The sequence below is a fragment of the Muntiacus reevesi genome, chromosome 4 (assembly GCF_963930625.1).
Source record: "Muntiacus reevesi chromosome 4, mMunRee1.1, whole genome shotgun sequence".
NCBI classification, from domain to species: Eukaryota; Metazoa; Chordata; class Mammalia; order Artiodactyla; family Cervidae; genus Muntiacus; species Muntiacus reevesi.
In genome coordinates, this window is record NC_089252.1 from 67,533,386 (window position 1) to 67,550,812 (window position 17,427).

At 45.9% G+C, this 17,427-nt stretch overlaps 1 protein-coding gene across 9 annotated transcripts in view; it reads left to right on the forward strand.

Moving 5' to 3' along the window:
• Positions 1-17,427, forward strand: part of FBXL2 (F-box and leucine rich repeat protein 2) — an 83,876-nt gene that overhangs the window by 55,815 nt on the left and 10,634 nt on the right. For 5 of the 9 annotated variants that reach the window (XR_010662940.1, XM_065932936.1, XM_065932935.1 and 2 more), the window contains exons 6-12: positions 13,643-13,711; positions 13,811-13,906; positions 14,125-14,251; positions 14,353-14,427; positions 15,616-15,746; positions 16,230-16,290; positions 16,944-16,988. Coding sequence is in view for 7 of the 9 variants with exons in the window: in XM_065932936.1 (XP_065789008.1) it covers positions 13,643-13,711; positions 13,811-13,906; positions 14,125-14,251; positions 14,353-14,427; positions 15,616-15,746; positions 16,230-16,290; positions 16,944-16,988 (604 nt within the window). In the remaining 2 variants the exon portion in view is untranslated. Of the gene's footprint in view, positions 1-13,642; positions 13,712-13,791; positions 13,907-14,124; positions 14,252-14,352; positions 14,428-15,615; positions 15,747-16,229; positions 16,291-16,943; positions 16,989-17,427 lie in introns of all 9 variants that reach the window. The other 4 variants (XR_010662941.1, XM_065932940.1, XM_065932941.1 and 1 more) reach the window with 1 other exon arrangement.

The window sequence follows — 17,427 nt, forward strand, 5'->3', positions numbered from 1 at the left end:
TAAATAGCTTTTATTATATTGAGATTCATTTCCTGTATACCCACTTTGGTGAGAGTTTTATCATGAATGGATGTTGAATTTTGTCAAATGCTTGTTCCTTATTTCTTGAGATGATCCTTGGGTTTTTTATTTTTCTTTTGTTAGTGATGTATATTACATTGATTGATTCATGTGTATGTTGTGCCATCCTTATGAACTTGGGATGAATCCCACTTGGTCATGACATATGATTTTTTTTTATATGTTGAATTGGTTTGCTAATATTTTGTTGAGGATTTTTACATCTATATTCATCAACAGTATTGTCCTGTAATTTTCTTTAATGGTGGTATCTTTGGTTTTGGTATCAGGGTGATGGGCTTGCCTTGGTAGCTTAGCAGTAAAGAATCTGCCCTCAATGTAAGAGATGGGGGTTTGATCCCTGGCTTGGGAAGATCCCCTGGAGAAGAAAATAACTCACTCCAGTATTCTTTCTTGTCTGGGAAATCCCATGAACAGAGGAGCCCGTCAGGCTGCAGTCCAGGGGGTCACAAAGAGTCAGACACCATTTATCTACTAAACAACAACAATCAGGGTAGTGGTGGCTTCATAGCATTTCTTTGGAGTTCCCTTCTCCTAAATCTTTTGGAACAGTGTAAGAAGAAATGTCTAAGTTCTTCGTATGTTTGGTAGAATTCATCTGTGAAGCTGTCTAGTCTTCCCCTTTTCTTTGTAGGGAGTTTTAAAATTACAGATTCTATTTCACTCCTAGTGATGAGTCTGTTCAAATGATTTCTTTTTGATTCTGTTTTGGTATGCTGTAAGTTTCTAGAAAGTCGTCCATTTCTTCTTGATTTTATTGATTTTTTCCCTGCTGTTTTTTTAATCTCTACTTTATTTCCTCCCTGAATTTTATTATTTCTGTCCTCCCGAACTTAGGTTTTTTTGTTCTTCTTTTTCTAATTTTTTTAGGTGGTCAGTTAGGTTGTTTGTTAGAGATTTTTCATCTTTGAGGAATGCCTGTATCACTATGAACTTTGCTCTAAGAACTGGTTTTGCTACATCTCATAGAGTTTTATGTGGTTGTGTTTTCCTTGTTGTTTGTCTCAAGGTAGTTTTAATTTCCCTTTTGGTTTCCTCATTGATTCATTGGTTTTTTAGTAGAGCGTTGTTTAGTCTTCATGTAATCGTTGGTTTTTTTTAAAATTTCTTTTTTTGTGGTTGATTTCTTTTCCTTTTTTTTTTTTTTTTTTTGAGGTTAATTTGTGCTTTTATTTGCCAGTGTAATTTAACTACAGTGACCTGCAAACATTTTTGGTCTAAAAAAAATACATTTTATATCAGTCCAACAAAAACACATGTATATGTGTGTATAACATGTATATGTGTGTAAAAGTGAAATAAAAATTTTGCCAAAAATGTCTACCCTGAGTGTTAATTCTTTTTGAGACTTTTTTTTTTTTTAAAGCAGTTTTAGGTTTACAGCAAAATTGACAGAAAGGTACAGAAATTCCCCATATACTCTTGACCCTCACTTGCATAACCATTATTAACAGGTTGGTACTTTTTTTTTTTAAACCAAGGATGAACTGTATTGACCCATCACACCCACCAGAGTGCACAGTTCTCCTTTGTGCTAGCTTTAATGAAGTGAACAGTGTTGTGTGTTCTATTGTAGACAGAAATATGATGTCGGACACCTATCATTATAATGTCATTCAAAGTATTTTCACTGCTCATGAAAACTTAAAACACTCTGTGGGTTTATTTTCTCTCTCCCAAATTCCTGGCAACCATTGATCTTTTTATTGTCTCCATAGTTTTGCCTTTTCCAGAATGGCTTACAGCTGGAGTCTCTTTTTATGTTTTTCTTTCTCCTTGAAAAGAGAGGTTCAAAACCTTTATGTCTGTGAGACCACTCTTGGTTTTACTGATTTTTTTTTCTGTTGTTTTTTTAATCTCTACTTTATTTCGTCCCTGACCTTTATTATTTCTGTCCTGGTGACCTTAGTTTTTTTTGTTCTTCTTTTTCTAATTCTTTTAGGTGGTAGGTTAGGTTGTCTATTAGAGATTTTTTATCTTTTGAGGAATGCCTGTTTCACTATGAACCTTCCTCTAAGAACTGTTTTTGCTACATCTCACAGATTTTTGTTTGGCCCATCCCCACCCATGCAGGGACTGGACAGACTCTAGGTGGTGAACTGCCCCACTAAATACTGTAACTTTTCCTCTAACATTGAGCCCTGTCGCAGAGGTCCCGCCTAGTATTCTCATGGAGGTGCAGGGAGTGTGTGTTGGCTATTTGCTTATAGGGAGGTCACAGGCTTTGCGCCCTTTGTCACAGTGAAACCTGTGGGTGACTTGTAGTTATGTGCCATTGTGGTCAGAGAAGATGCTTGAAATAATTTCTGTACTCTTAATGTGTTGAGGTGAGGTTTGTGCCCTAGTATGTGGTCAGTCCCAGAGAATGTTTCATGTGCACCTGAAAAGAATGCGTATTCTGTGTTTTTTGTTTGTTTGCTTTTGGATATAATGTCCTGAAAATATCAATTAAATCTATCTGTTCCGTTGTATCATTTAGGTTCTCTGTTGCCTTATTGATTTTCTGTCTAGAAGATCTGTCCCTTGATGTCAGTGGGGTGTTGCAGTCTCCTACTATTATTGTATTCCCATCAGTTTCTCCCTTTATGTCCATTAGTATTTATTTTATGTACTTGGGTGCTCCTATGTTAGATGTGTGTGTGTGTGTGTGTGTGTATATATATATGTTGACCAGTGTAAAACCTCTTCTTGTATTGATCTCTTTATCATTATTTTGTGTCCTGTATCTTCCTTTATAGCCTCTGCTTTAAAGTCTGTTTGTTTGATATAAATAGTGTAACTCCAGCTTTTTTGTTATTTCCATTTGCATGAATATCTTTCTCCGTGCCCCCACTTTCAGTCTGTGTGTCCTTTGCCCTAAAGGTGGTTCTCTTGCGGGCAGCAGACTGTAGGCTTTTTTTTTAAATCCAGTCTGCCACTCTATGGGTTTTGATTGGCGTATTCAGTCCATTGGCATTTAAGGTAATTATTGATACACATGTATTCATTGCCACATTAAACCTTGTTTTCCAGTTTGTGCTTTGTCTTTCCTCTGTTTTACTTTTCTTTCTGTGGTTTGATGTTTTCCTTGTTTTTTATGCTTGTGTTCTCTTCTTTTTGGTTTTTGTGGCTTTATTGTAAGTTTTTGACTCATGGATGCCCGGTTTTTCAAGTATGTTAATGCCTTCTTATATCTGCTTGCTGTAGACTGATAGTCATATAGGCTCAAACACATTCCAAATTAAAAAAAAGGAATCTGCACTTTCTTACTCTCCTTCCCCGTATTTTATGATTTTCGTGTCCTATTTTACATCTTCACGTTTATCCTTTTGCTGTTCCTTGTATTTATTGTTGGTTTCATAAAGTTTTTTTTTTTTCTCTTTTTGACCTGTATGTTGGCTAGTTTAAATGATTTACTTTATGATTATGATTTCCTCCTTTCTATAACTTCTTGCTTCTTTTCTGTTTAGAGAAAATCTTTCAATATTCTTCCCTTCTATTCTAAATGATGATCATGGTGGGTAGCTAGAGTATTCTAGGTTGCAGAGTTTTCGCTTTCAAGACTGAATGTATTTGCCCTTCCCTTCTGGCCAGCTGTGTGTCTGTAGTGAAATCAGCCCATAGCGCTATAGGGGTTCCCTCATGATGAACTTCTTCTCTTGCTGTCTTTAGAGCCCCCCTTTTGTCTTTAGCTTTTGCCATTTTTATTATAATATGTCCTGGTATAGGTCTGTTTCAGACCTCCGTGTTTCCTATATCTGGTTATCTATTTCCTTCTCTAGGTTTGGGAAGTTTCAGCCATAATTCTTCAGTATATTTTCAGCCCCCTTTTTGTCTTTCTTCCCCTTCTGTAATCCATGTTAGGCATATATTGGCACACTTTAGACTATTCCATAGGTCTGTTATATTCCTTTCTTTTTTTTTTTCATTTGCTGTCTGATGTGTTGATTGGGTAATTTCCATAATTCTATCTTCCAGATCACTGATTCTTTCTTCTGCTTTATTCATTCTGCTCTTCATTGCCTTTAGCTCAGCTGTCATCTCAGCAAATAAATTTTTCTTGCTTCCTTATAGTTTCTGGTTCCTTTTTACAGTAATCTGCATTTCTGTTGACAGCCTTTCTTAACTCCTTCGGTATTTCCATCATCTCTTTTGTGACCTTGGTGTGTCTGTTCGACTGAAGAGGTCTGCTTCCTGTTTGTTCCTTCAGGGGATTCTCTTGGTCTTTTAACTGGGAGTGGCTCCTCTGCTTCTTCATTTTGCTTGTATTTCTCTTTTTCTGTGAGTTTAGGAGAAACAGTTATCAACTGTGGTCTTGGAAGGCTGTTTTTATGTGGGTGTGCCCCTGCCCAGCTTGTATGGGTTTAATGTTTTTCTGGCACGAGGGCTGTTTTTAGTTTGGTTGCTTGTGGCCTCTTTCCTCTGTGTGTGCTGGCTGTTAGCCCTGGGTAGGGGGTGTGCAGGTACACGGCCCATGCAGTTCCCAGGAAGGCGGGGGAAAGCGGTTGGCTCCTGGTTGCGGGACCCTAGGTGGCGGTCGCATGTGCTCCCAGGAAGTCAGGGTGGGAGCTGGTGCCTGTTTGCGGGACCCTCTGCAGCAGCAGCGCGGCTCACACCCGCCTCTGGGTCTCATGTTGCTGGGGCCCGGCTGCCTGAGAGCACCTGCAGAGGAAGATGCTCCTCAGGCGGCCCGCCCCTCTCCTCCCCAGCCCCCGGCAGCGGTGCCCTGCCTCTCTGGGAGCCCAGGCCTCCCCCGTGCTCCCCCGATTGTGGCTCACCCCACCCAGCCAACCCCTCCCCAGGCCTGCCCTCTGACGCCCGGGCCAAAGCACCCACCCCCTCCTGCCCCACCGGGTGAGGGCTCACGCTGGAGGGAGCCAGGAGGCACTGGCCTTCTCTGCTTTGGCCTCTGAAAACTGGTTACTGCGTTCTCCTCCAAGGCACCCCCTCTGTCCCAACTGGTTTCCCCGCTGGGAGGAGACTTCCCGGTGTGTGGAAACCTTTCCTCTTTCTCAGCTTCCTCCCAGGGGCGCAGGTTCTACCTAGATCCCTTTGTCTCCGTCTCTCTCTCTTGTGTGTGTGTATGTGTGTGCGCCATCGAGCTGTGTGGAGACTTTCTTGCCTTTTTGGAAGTCAGAGGTCTTCTACCAATATTTAATAGATGTCCTGTGAGAATCGTTCCACATGTAGGTGTATTTTTGATGTATATGTAGGAGAAGGTGAGCTCCACATCCTACCTCTCCACCATCTTGATCTGATCATCCATAATCTCTTAAAATACATTCTCAGCCCCCATCTCTTTCCTCCTTCTGGAGCCCCAGTCACGTGTAGACTGGCATGCTTCACCTTAGTTCATAAATCTCACACGGTGCTCTCAGTTTCTTTTCATCTGTCTTTCTGTTGGTGGTTCTGACTGGCTGATCTCACTTCTGTCTCCCAGATCACTCATTCATTTTTCTGTTTCATTTTAGAACTTGGAGTCTAGTAGATATTCTTTCAGGAGCTGCCTCTTGGTTTTTTAAAATTTTTATTTATCTGTGGTTGTGCTTGGTCTGCGTCGCTGCACGGAGGCTTTCTCCAGCTGTGGAGAGCGGGGGCTCCTCTCTGGTTGCCGTGTGCAGGCTCCGTGTGGCAGCGGCTCCTCCTGCCCCAGGGCGCCGGCTCTGGGCGCACGGGCTTCAGTAGCTGGCGGTGCCCGTGCTCAGTAGCTGTGGCAGACAGGCTCAGTTGCCCTGTGGCGTGTGGCGTCTTCGTGGACCAGGGATTGAATCCCTGTCCCCAGCTTTGACAGGTAGATTCTTAACCACTGACCTCCCAGTACCAGAGAAGTTCGAGTTCTCTTGTTTTAATTGGTAGTGGTTTGCTTTTTCATTGTACTTAATGTTCTCTGTCTCTGTGAATTTAGGAGAAACAACTGTCCCTGTGGCTTTGAAGGGCTGTTTTTCTGTGGGAGCATCTATGTGTAGACTCTTAGGTCCAGGTTTTTGGTGTGAGGGCCGCTTTTGGTCTGGATGCCAGCCACCTCTTTCCTCAGAGTGTGCTGTCTGCTTGCTGGAGGGAGGTGATGGTGTGTCGTAGCATCTGGAGCCTGCACTCGACGTGCAGTGGGACGTGCTCTTCGGTCCATCACTGTCTCTGCCCTGTTGCGGGCAGGGCCTGCTCCGCAGCGGTCGAGGTGGAAGTCCTGAGGTCTGGTTCCATCAGGCTCCATTGCTTTGCGTGTGTGTCCTGCATCACAGGAGCTGACCGCTGAAGCAGGCGAGGGCTTGCGGTCACAGCAAGCCTCTGTGCCACCTGCGTAGGCATGGGCAGCTCTGAGGCAGCCCAGGGCCGCATCCCTTTCTCTGTTGTGTTTCTCCCAGATCCAGTGCAAGGCTGGGTGTGGGGTAGGCTGGGCTCAGGGCTGGGGCATCGTGGCTGCGGGAGTTGAGGTATCTGGGCTGCCTCTCTGGCAGTTTTTTCCCAGGACCTGTCTGCCCCAGTGGTAAGCTCCGGTGTAGAGCCGGTGGAGACAGAACGCTCAGGCTGGAAAAGGCTTGCTGTGAACCACCGCCCAGGGCCTGTCTGCCTCGGCTTCAGCACTTAGCTGCCGCGCTAAGTGCTCCCCAGCTAGACTGTGTAGCGCTTCCAGCTCGCTCTCCCCAACTACCTGCCCTTGGTGTGAATGCTGGCCGTGAGTTCTGTGACTCCGCCTGGATTCCACTCCAGGTGTGCGTCTGACTAGCCCGACCCAGTCTTTAGCTAGACCCAAGTCTCAAGAATGCTCAAACTACCGCACAATTGCACTATCTCACACGCTAGTAAAGTAATGCTCAAAATTCTCCAAGCCAGGCTTCAGCAACACGTGAACCGTGAACTTCCAGATGTTCAAGCTGGTTTTAGAAAAGGCAGAGGAACCAGAGATCAAATTGCCAATATCCGCTGGATCATCAAAAAAGCAAGAGAGTTCCAGAAAAACATCTATTTCTGCTTTATTGACTACGCCGAAGCCTTCAACTGTGTGGATCACAATAAACTGTGGAAAATTCTGAAAGAGATGGGAATACCAGACCACCTGACCTGCCTCTTGAGAAACCTGTATGCACGTCAGGAAGCAACAGTTAGAACTGGACATGGAACAACAGACTGGTTCCAAATAGGAAAAGGAGTCCATCAAGGCTGTATATTGTCACCCTGCTTATTTAACTTATATGCAGAGTACATCATGAGAAACGCTGGGCTGGAGGAAGCACAAGCTGGAATCAAGATTGCTGGGAGAAATACCAATAACCTCAGATATGCAGATGACACCACCCTTATGGCAGAAAGTGAAAAGGAACTAAAAAGCCTCTTGATGGAAGTGAAAGAGGAGAGTGAAGAAGTTGGCTTAAAGCTCAACATTCAGAAAACTAAGATTATGGCATCTGGTCCTATCACCTCATGGGAAATAGATGGGGAGACAGTGGAAACAGTGTCAGACTTCATGTTTTGGGGCTCCAAAATCACTGCAGATGGTGACTGCAGCCATGAAATTAAAAGACGCTTACTCCTTGGAAGGAAAGTTATGACCAATCTAGATAGCACATTAAAAAGCAGAAACATTTTACTTTGCCAACAAAGGTCTGTCTGGTCAAGGCTATGGTTTTTCCAGTGGTCATGTATGGATGTGAGAGTTGGACTGTGAAGAAAGCTGAGTGCCGAAGAATTGATGCTTTTGAACTGTGGTGTTGGAGAAGACTATTGAGAGTCCCTTGGACTGCAAGGAGATCCAACCAGTCCATCCTGAAGGAGATCAGTCCTGGGTGTTCATTGGAAGGACTGATGCTGAAGCTGAAGCTCCAGTACTTTGACCACCTGATGCAAAGAGTTGACTCATTGGAAAAGACCCTGATGCTGGGAGGGATTGGGGGCAGGAGGAGAAGGGGACGACAGAGGATGAGATGGCTGGATGGCATCACCGTCTCGATGGGCATGGGTTTGAGTAAACTCTGGGAGTTGGTGATGGACAGGGAGGCCTGACGCGCTGCGATTCATGGGGTTGCACAGAGTCAGATGTGACTGAGCGACAGAACTGAACTGAACTGAGTCTCCGCCAGGCTGTCCAGTGAGCAGGGCTGGGATGTTCGCCCCTTCAGACTGGGAAGTGCCTGAGGCAGCAGCCACCGTGCAAGGCTCTCTGCCCTGAGTGTTGGCGAGCCAGGATGCGGCTCCTCACAAGTACAGCCTAGGCTTCTCCAGCCTCCTATCTGCCTCAGGGGATTCCCTGCAGGCAAGGGGACTGGTCTCCTTGTGCGGGCCCCCAGACCTGGGTTGCTCCTGTTGTGAGTCAGCTCGCTCCCTCCCCAGGGCAAGGGGTCCAACCCTGTGGACTTTGTCTTCATCACAGGTCCCGAACCTGATCGCCTGCCCCTGCCTTTTTTGTCCTTCCCAGTTATGTGGGTATTTTTCCTGTAGCTTTGGTTGTATAGTTAAGTTTCCTGTGAGAGTTATTCCTCACGCAGATGTGTTTTTGGTGTGTTCATGGGGGAGGTGAGCTCCGTGTCCTCCTACTCTGCCATCTTGACCCCCCTTTTCTTACATTGGTTGGTTTTTGAATGTTAAACCAACCTCCCACCCTTCAGATAGGCCCTTGTTGAGTTGTCGTGTACTACATTTTTTACATATTGTTGGATCCTATTTGCTAAAATTTTGTTAAATTTTTTCTTATACCCATGTTTGTGAGGGATATTGTTCTGTGGTTTTCTTGTGATGTGTTTGTCTGGTTTAATTATCAGGTTGTGATAATTATAATTTTAATTATAGCCTTACAGAATGTTTTCTCCTCTTCATCTTTTTTGAAAAGTTTATGTAGAATTTGTATTGTTTTACCTTACTTGGTTTGGTAGAATTCACCATTGAGGCCTACTTACCCTGCTTGTTTTTATGGAAGGGTTTTAACTATAAATTCTATTTCTTTAATATATATAGAACTCTTCCAGTTTCTTATCCCTTCTTGAATTAGCTTTGGTATAGTTTTTGCCTTTCAAAGATTTTGTCCATTTCACCTAAAGTGCTTGAAGTTTTTGCAAAAAGTTGTGAATAATACCCTCTTGCTATCATTTTAATGTCTAAAATCTGTAGTGATAGCTCTTTGTTCCTGACTTTGGTAATTTCTTTTTTTTTTTTTTTACTATATGAAAGTAATAGCTAAGTCTAATAAAAATCACAGTGATTTTCAGTGCCTATTGCAATATATATATATTCTTTGAATTTTTATTGACATTAATACCAATTTTTAAAGAGTAAAGATGAGTCAGTTTCTCTGACAGTTGTCATATTTGTCTTTTTATTCCTGGTCAGCTTAGCTGTGCTGTGCTTAGTCATGTCCACCTCTTTGTGACCCCATGGACCTCATGGACTCTTTGCAAGCCCACCTGCCACGCTCCTCTGTCCATGGGATTCTCCAGGCAAGAATACTGGAGTGGGTAGCTGTTCCCTTCTTCAGGGGATCTTCCCAACCCAGGGATTGAACCCAGGTCTTCGGCATTGCAGGCAGATTCTTTACCATCTGAGCCACCAGGGAAGCCCGTGAATACTGGAGTGGGTAGCCTATCCCTTCTCCAGGGAATCTTCCCAACGCAGGAATGGAACTGGGGTCTCCTGCATTGCAGGTGGATTCTTTACCAGCTGAACTGCCAGGGGAGCCCCAGCCTAACTAGGGGATTACTAATTATTTGATGTTCTCAAGGAACCAGCTTTGGATGTCATTTGTTCCCCTTGTTTTTATGTTTTTTACTTCATTGATTTCTTCTCTGGTCTTTATAATTTCCTTTATTTTGCGTTTCATTTGGCCTTTTCTAGTTTTTTAATGTGGAAGCTGTCTTCTTTTAGAATTTTTTTTTCAAGGTTCCATTTTATATCTTTGGGGAGGCTTAGTAGCTACAACTGATTATTTTATAATCTTAGTGTTGTTTTTTAGTTGTACATTTTAAAGTTATTACAGCCTACCCTCACATTATATTACATCTCACTTCCATTTTCCTTTGCTCAGCTATGATGCTGTTATTGCCATACACTTTCAATTTCCAAATATGGCCTTAAATCCACACTGGATAGTTATTATTTTTGTTTTAACAGACAGTTGTTTTTAAAGAGATTTAAATAACTACAATAACCTTCTATAAGTCAAGTTAATATTTCCAATCCTTCATTTCTTTTTGTAAACACAGATTTTCATCTTATGTCTTTTTTTTTTTCTGCCTGAAGAGTGTTCTTTAACTTTTCTTGCACTGCAGATCTGATGAATTCTTTTAGCACTTCTGCCTGAGAGAAACTTTTTTCTCTTCAGTTTTGAAAAAATATTTTTTGATGAATATAAAATTGTGTTGATAGTTTTTGTTTTCTTGCCTTTTTACTATTGATGAGAACTCTTTTGTCATCCTTGTTTTATTCCTCTGTATGAGGTGTATCTTATTTTTTCTCTGGGTGCTTTTAATGTTTTTTTTAATCACTGGTTTTCGCCAGTTTGGTTAAGCTTATGCCTTGGTGGAGTTCCCTTCTTGTTTCTTGTACTTGGAATTCTTTCAGTTTCTAGAATTTGTATGTTTATAATTTTCATAAAACTTTTGGCCATTATTCCTTCTGATATTATCCTGCCTCACACAATCTCCTGTTCTTTAGGGACTCCAGTTACACGTTCATTAGGTTGTTTGAAGCTGTCCCACAGTTCTTTCATGCTCTGTTCTTTTTCTCTTTCCATATTTCTTTTTAGATACTTTCTGTTGCTATGTGTTTTAAATTCACGAATCTTTTCTTCCACAGTGTCTAATCTACTGTTAATCTTAACCATTCGTAAGTTTTCATCTCATTATTGTGGTTTTCATATTTAAAAGTTTAATTTGTATCTTTATGAGTTTCATGTCTCTGTGAAACATGCTTAATAGACATGAGATGTTTAATTAACATCTTCACTCCAGCTTCATAGAAGTGTATTCTACAGAACACAGTTACGATAACTTTTAATGCCTTTGTCTGCTATCTCTGGGCTTCCCAGGTGGTGCACTGTTGTAAGGAACCTGCCTGCCAATGCAGGAAAGGTAAAAGACATGCAAGTTTGATCCCTGGGTTGGGAAGACCCTCTGGAGGAGGTTGGCAACCCACTCCAGTATTCTTGCCTGGAGAATCCCCTGGACAGAGGAGCCGGGTGGGCTGCAGTCCACGGGGTTGTAAGAGCGGGAGACGACTGAAATGACTTAGCAGAGCACACCGAGCCGTTTCTGGTATCCGTGTCAGTTCTGGATAGCCTTAATAGAGTGAATTTCTCTTCATTATGGATATAGTTTCCTTCTTATTTGAATGGATGTTAATTTTTTGTTCAGTGCTAGACAACGTGAATGTTATTTAGGGTACAGAATATTTTTGTATTCTGACAAATATACTTGAGTTCTGTTCTGAGACATAGCCGAGTTACTCGGGCATAGTTCCTTTGAATGAGGAGATCTTTTGTTTTTACTAGGTTGGACCGCAGCGGTGGTTAGTCTAGGGACAGCTGTACTGCTCTTCTGAAGCAAGACGCTTCTCAGTACTGTACCCAGTGCCTCACACACTTCGGCGTTTTCGCTCTTGTCTCGTGGGCACGGTGCTCTTACTCACCCTGGGTGAGCTCTGGCTTTGTCCCCTCTACTGCTTCTCGTTGGGTCCTTCCCGGGCTCTGGGTGATTGCACTCTCTGACTGGGACTCTGCTGAATTCTTGAGGGAACCCTCTGCAGAGCTCTGGAGTCCTCCATTCTCTACTCTTCTCTGGTCTCTCTGACAGTGTGTCAGACATTGACTCCATACACTCAGGTCAGGGAGTCCGCTAGGCTCCTGCTGGGTTCCCTTTCCCTACACAAAGCGGAGCAGAAAGAGCAGGTAAGACGGACGCGTGGTTTGAGGCCAGGTTTGGGAGACCTTTGGGTACTGCCTGGAAGCATCAGGACTCAAGCCTCTAGGATACACTGAAGCCACATTTCACGAAAATGCAGATGACCTAGGCAAGTCCTTGCCGTATATGTTGGACTAAGTTAGGGATGTGGAATTCTCTGCTTCTGGCCATGCTGCCAACCCCCAGATCATTGAGGGCATCACCCTTCAGGACACGGTGTCCTCACCAGTGAAGGATGCGTCTTGATACTGATGGATTACTGACCTATCAGTGGCCAGAGATGGTTTCTCCGGAAGGGCCCAGGGAAGGCACAGCACATAGAGCGAAGCACATAGGGGACGCGACCCCTTCAGTTGCTGCTGAAAGGTTGTTGCTGACCCATGAAAAGACGCCGGGGTTCTTGGCCTCCGGAGGAGAGGAATTCAATCCGGGGCCAGAGGCAAGGCTGGATCGCTCAGAGCTTTAGTGTAACAAAGTTTTATTAAAGTATAAAGGCATCAGAAGGAGCAGAAAGAGTACCCCTCTGCTAGTCTCAGCTGGATGCTACATAGTCACTAGCAGTTTTTTAATGAAAGAAAGGACTGTTTTAAAACTCAGAATGGCACCAGGCCCCTCATCCATTGAGATGCGTTTGGGATAATCTTGGCACCAGAGGATTCATCCGGGGCCATAAAACGATTGACTTGAATCTTGTAGAAGGGCAGATTACCAACAAATAGTTTCGTTTACGTAGATTGAAAAGTGAAAGTGAAGTTGCTCAGTCCTGTCCGAGCCTTTGTGACCCCGTGAACTGTAGCCCATCAGGCTCCTCTGTCCAAGGGATTCTCCAGGGAAGAATACTGGAGTGGGTTGCCATTTCCTTCTCCTTACATAGATTAGGGGAACAATATCTGAGTATAACAAAATGGTTTGTCAAGTAGGTTCTGAGCCATTAGGCGGAACCGACTTGAAGACAGAGTCTGGGGTAAATGCATAGTGCATTAACATAGCTTAAGACAAACATTTCCACAGAAAGATGCACTGGTTAGCTCAGGGTTTAAGAAAAGTTAGCTTCAGGTGAAACCAGGTGTCATTATGGCAGCACAGCATTTTAAGGGAAGCCTTTTAAATTTGTATAGAGAAGGAAAAAAATCGCTAGTTTGTTTCCTCCTGCCTTAAGAGAGATAAAAATGTCTGACACTTGCAGCCTGTTTCCTCCATCTGGAGACGCCTGGCCTTCCTGCCTGTTACCCTCTCACTGCCAGCTGATTTTTCTGTAGATGAGAGCTGGGAGCCAGACCTCTGCTCTCAGATAACCGCCAGAGTCTGAGTGAAGAAGAGTTTCTGCTGATAGCAGTCTGTCTAGGGCTTTGCTTCTCAAAGTGGTGTCCCCAGAGCAGCAGCACTGGCACTGCTTGGGAACTTGCTGGAAATGCAGACCACCAAGCAGTTTGCCTCAGTGCACCAGCAGGCTTCTGCAGCGACAAGAACCTCAGCTGCTTCCTGTGAGCATCAGAATTTGAAGGACACTGGTAGCCATGGTCAACAATTACATGTTATACACTTAGAAACTTGTTCAGAGAGTAGATCTCATGTAAGTGTCCTTTCCACCATAAATTGAACTTTTGAAGAGCGGTGCTCTCAGTGTGAATGGTTCCACATGCCCTCTGCTGGCTGCCTTGCAACTTGCAGGGAGTTTTAACAATGTTTTCTCATTTTAGGACCTTTGCACAGAACTGCCGAAACATTGAACATTTAAACCTCAATGGGTGCACAAAAATCACTGACAGGTAAGTACCAGATATCACTTTGGTGACTGCTAGGCCCTGGGAGAGCGAGGGGAGGGAAAGGTGGTTGAAGAAGCTTTTAGTGCGCCTGTCCTCTTGCAGCACGTGTTACAGCCTTAGCCGATTCTGTTCCAAGCTGAAGCATCTGGATCTGACATCCTGCGTGTCCATTACAAACAGCTCCTTAAAGGGGATCAGGTAAGAGTGCCTGTCAGTGGCGGTCACAAGCAATATCCAAAGCTCGAGCATCCTGGTGTTTGAAACTTTCCGCGTGGTCCCCCTGCGGCAGGAAGTGGGCGACTCGGGTCCCGGAGGTCTCTCTCCCGGGAACTGTTTGCGGGTCTCTGACCTCAGAGACGTGCCTGTACTCTCCATGGGATGGACTGCACAGGCGTGGCTGTTTCCTGTTCTCCCAGCGAGGGCTGCCAGCACCTGGAGTACCTCAACCTGTCGTGGTGCGACCAGATCACCAAGGACGGCGTGGAGGCGCTGGTGCGCGGCTGCCGCGGCCTGAGGGCCCTGCTGCTGAGGGGCTGCACGCAGGTACGGGTCCGCTCGCCGGGCTTGTCTGCCACGCGTCACGGGGGCGCCGGGCCCCCACCCCCTAGCTGGCTCCACCTCTCCTGTGTTCTCCGTTCATGCAGCTGGAAGATGAAGCTCTGAAGCACATTCAGAATTACTGCCATGAGCTCGTGAGCCTCAACCTGCAGTCCTGCTCTGTGAGTACCGTGCCTCTCCCGTGCGCTCCCCTGGGGCGGCGTTGGGGCGTGAGGGATTGCCACTCCCTGAACTCACATCCTTCTGTCTCCTTCTGTGACCCACCGCTTCCCACAGATGAAAGACCAATGCAGAGCCATGAGCATTTCCCCTAAAAATAGCAGAGATTAGAGTCTTGATTTATTTGAAGATATCAAGGATGCTATGAACTAGTCACTAACCTGAGCAATTCCTGGGGAGGTCTCAGTGTCTTATGTTTACTTATAAACTGGGAGTGATGGTACCTCTCATGCTGCCTCAGTGGATAAAAGGAAATGACAGGTATGAAGAACAAAGGGTGAGGTGTGATTTGCATCAGTGCATGATCAGCCTGTGAAGGACGATTGGTTTTTTCCCACTGTCGTCGATAATTGAGAATTGAAGAAGGTGCTTGCTGCAGCCAGCTGGGTTTCTCAAGGAGAACGTCATTTTTGAGAAAATTAAATGAAATCCCTGTATTTGGCATTTAGTGAATGAATCACAAATCTTTAAAGTCCCTAGTGATGGGAGATAAAGCAGAAACTATCTTATGAGGAGATACTGACTTTATGAGACAGCTTCATTCAGAAATAGGACCTTGAATTGCATGTAGGATAGCACTGGCAGGGGACTTGAAGTCTGACATAAATGTACATGTTTATTGCTACAGAAATTCGTGTATTTAAATAAAGATATTAGTTTGAATCTTTATAACTAAATTCATAGAATTCTAAGCCATTTATCAACAATTCAGTGATTTACTTAATTTTATTATTTTCTACACCACTTCAGGAAATATTATAACTATACCCATATGATTTATAGAATAGATATCTTGTAATTAGTATTAATCTGTAGAAATCCAACCAAAAATTAATGTCACTTAACCAGGCAGATCTCATGAGCTCTTTGTTAAATCTGATTTTTAACACAAGTTTATGAATTTTTCCTGGAAAAAGACTGAGTAAGAAATGGAATTTTAAAATTTTACTGTTAGTAATGCTTGAATATTTTAAAGCTGTGCAGAGAGAACGTAGACACCTGTCTTCTCTGTACTTGCCCTTATTTTGGTTACACCGTCGGATGAAACGTTACGGCCCGGGTGGCCCCGCGGTCGGCGCGGGAGGCTCCGCGCCGGTGTCGCAGGCCTGACTCTGCGCTTGGCCCCGCAGCGCGTCTCGGACGACGGCGTGGTGCAGCTGTGCCGGGGCTGCCCGCGGCTGCAGGCGCTCTGCCTGTCCGGCTGCGGCAGCCTCACCGACGCCTCCCTGACGGCCCTGGCCTTGAACTGCCCCAGACTCCAGTGAGTGCGCCGCGCCTTCCGCGTTGCCCCTCAGGGCCTGGGCCGGGAGCGGGGGCTTCTCGCAGCCGCAGCCGCTGGCGTAGGTGGTGGCTGCCGTCAGAGGGGCTGGGATGGGACAGAGCGTGAGCGCCTCATTTCGGGCTGTGTGGAGGGCGGGCACGGTGCTGCCCCGGGAACCTGAGTCTGCATCTCCTGACGGACGTCACTCAGGTGCCTCGTCCTCTTATTACTTTGACGTGTGAGTGATCTGATGGGAGCAGAGGGCATTGTTTACAAGTCAGTACATACTGGAATAACACCGAAAAACGAGAGCAGTGGTGTGCTGGCGTCATGGGAAGGTCCCTGTACTTACTGACCTGACTGGGGTGGGGCTGCCTGAGCCTCCGTTTGTGCCAGTGGGATGAACTCAGCACTGTGAAGCAGGCGCTGCTTTTCCGTGGGTAACCAGCTGCCCCTCTGTCTCCCCTGCACTCCGCATCCCAGGATCCTGGAGGCCGCCCGATGTTCCCACCTGACTGACGCAGGCTTTACGCTTCTAGCTCGGGTAAGAGAGGCGTTCCCAAACCAACCAGCCTCTCAGTCACCTCCCTCCAGAGTGACTTGGAGTGTACCAAAAACGACCTTCAGAGATGGCGGGCCCCAAGTAGAAGAGTCCTGCTGGGGGAGAGGGGTGTGTTCTGTATTTTCTCCCTCGGGCCCGGAAGCTGAGGGGTCCTACACCAGGAGTGGGGCCTGGCCCTCAGTCTCACTTCGTCAGGCGGGGCCACAGTGGGAGCAGCGTCCTCCCTGCGGGAGATGCCCTTCCTCACAGACCCCGACTCTGGTCTCAGCAGCGTCCCTCAGCTGTTCTGGGCTCTGCCTCTGCCTGCCCGCCCCCCACTCCCCTGCCGCCCAGAGCCGCTGTCCTCCTGGGGCTGATGACTCTGCCTCCTATCACATCCCCCAGCAGCCACACTGTGGTGAGCGCCCCACCCCATGTCCTCCCAGAAACCCTTCCGTGGCTAGAACCTACACGCTGAGACCTGTGAGCCCCCGGGAAGGTGTAGACACTGCCTTTCAGGATGAGAGGACACGCGGCCTCCCCCAATGCCTTCTTCCATGTGACTGGGATTCCGAGGGCGCCTGCTCAGACGCGCCAGCTCACTGGGTCACTTTGGGAACAGGGGGTGTCTCATGGACTCTCGTGAACTCTTGCAGAATTGCCACGACCTGGAGAAAATGGATCTTGAAGAATGCATCCTGGTGAGTGCCCCCGACAGCCCTGCAGGGCGCCCCGCGGCCACGGACAGACGGGTGTAACCAGAGACGCTGGCACGCGCTGCTCTGGCGCCTCCTTGCCCCAGCACGGGTGTCAGGGCGCTCTGTATACTCTGGGCTGCTCTCAGTCATCTTTTGTCAAACTTAAAAAAAAACCCCAAAACCCTCATTTCCACATAACTTCTGGGAGAGGAAAGCTTGCATGCCCAGTGATGAGGTGACTGCACAGAGAATCCTGGGGGCCCCCTTGCCCACTCCCGCTTTGTGCCTTGCCCCCCTGGAGGCTCCAGGGTAAAGACGAGAACAGCTTTGCAACTCGGGGAGTAAGCAGATTTGAGGTTGCTGGTGAGGAGAGGCGCTCCCAGCCCGCGTGTGCTTGAGATGAGTTTTTAATTCTCTTCTGCACCGTTTGGTTCTTGTGTTC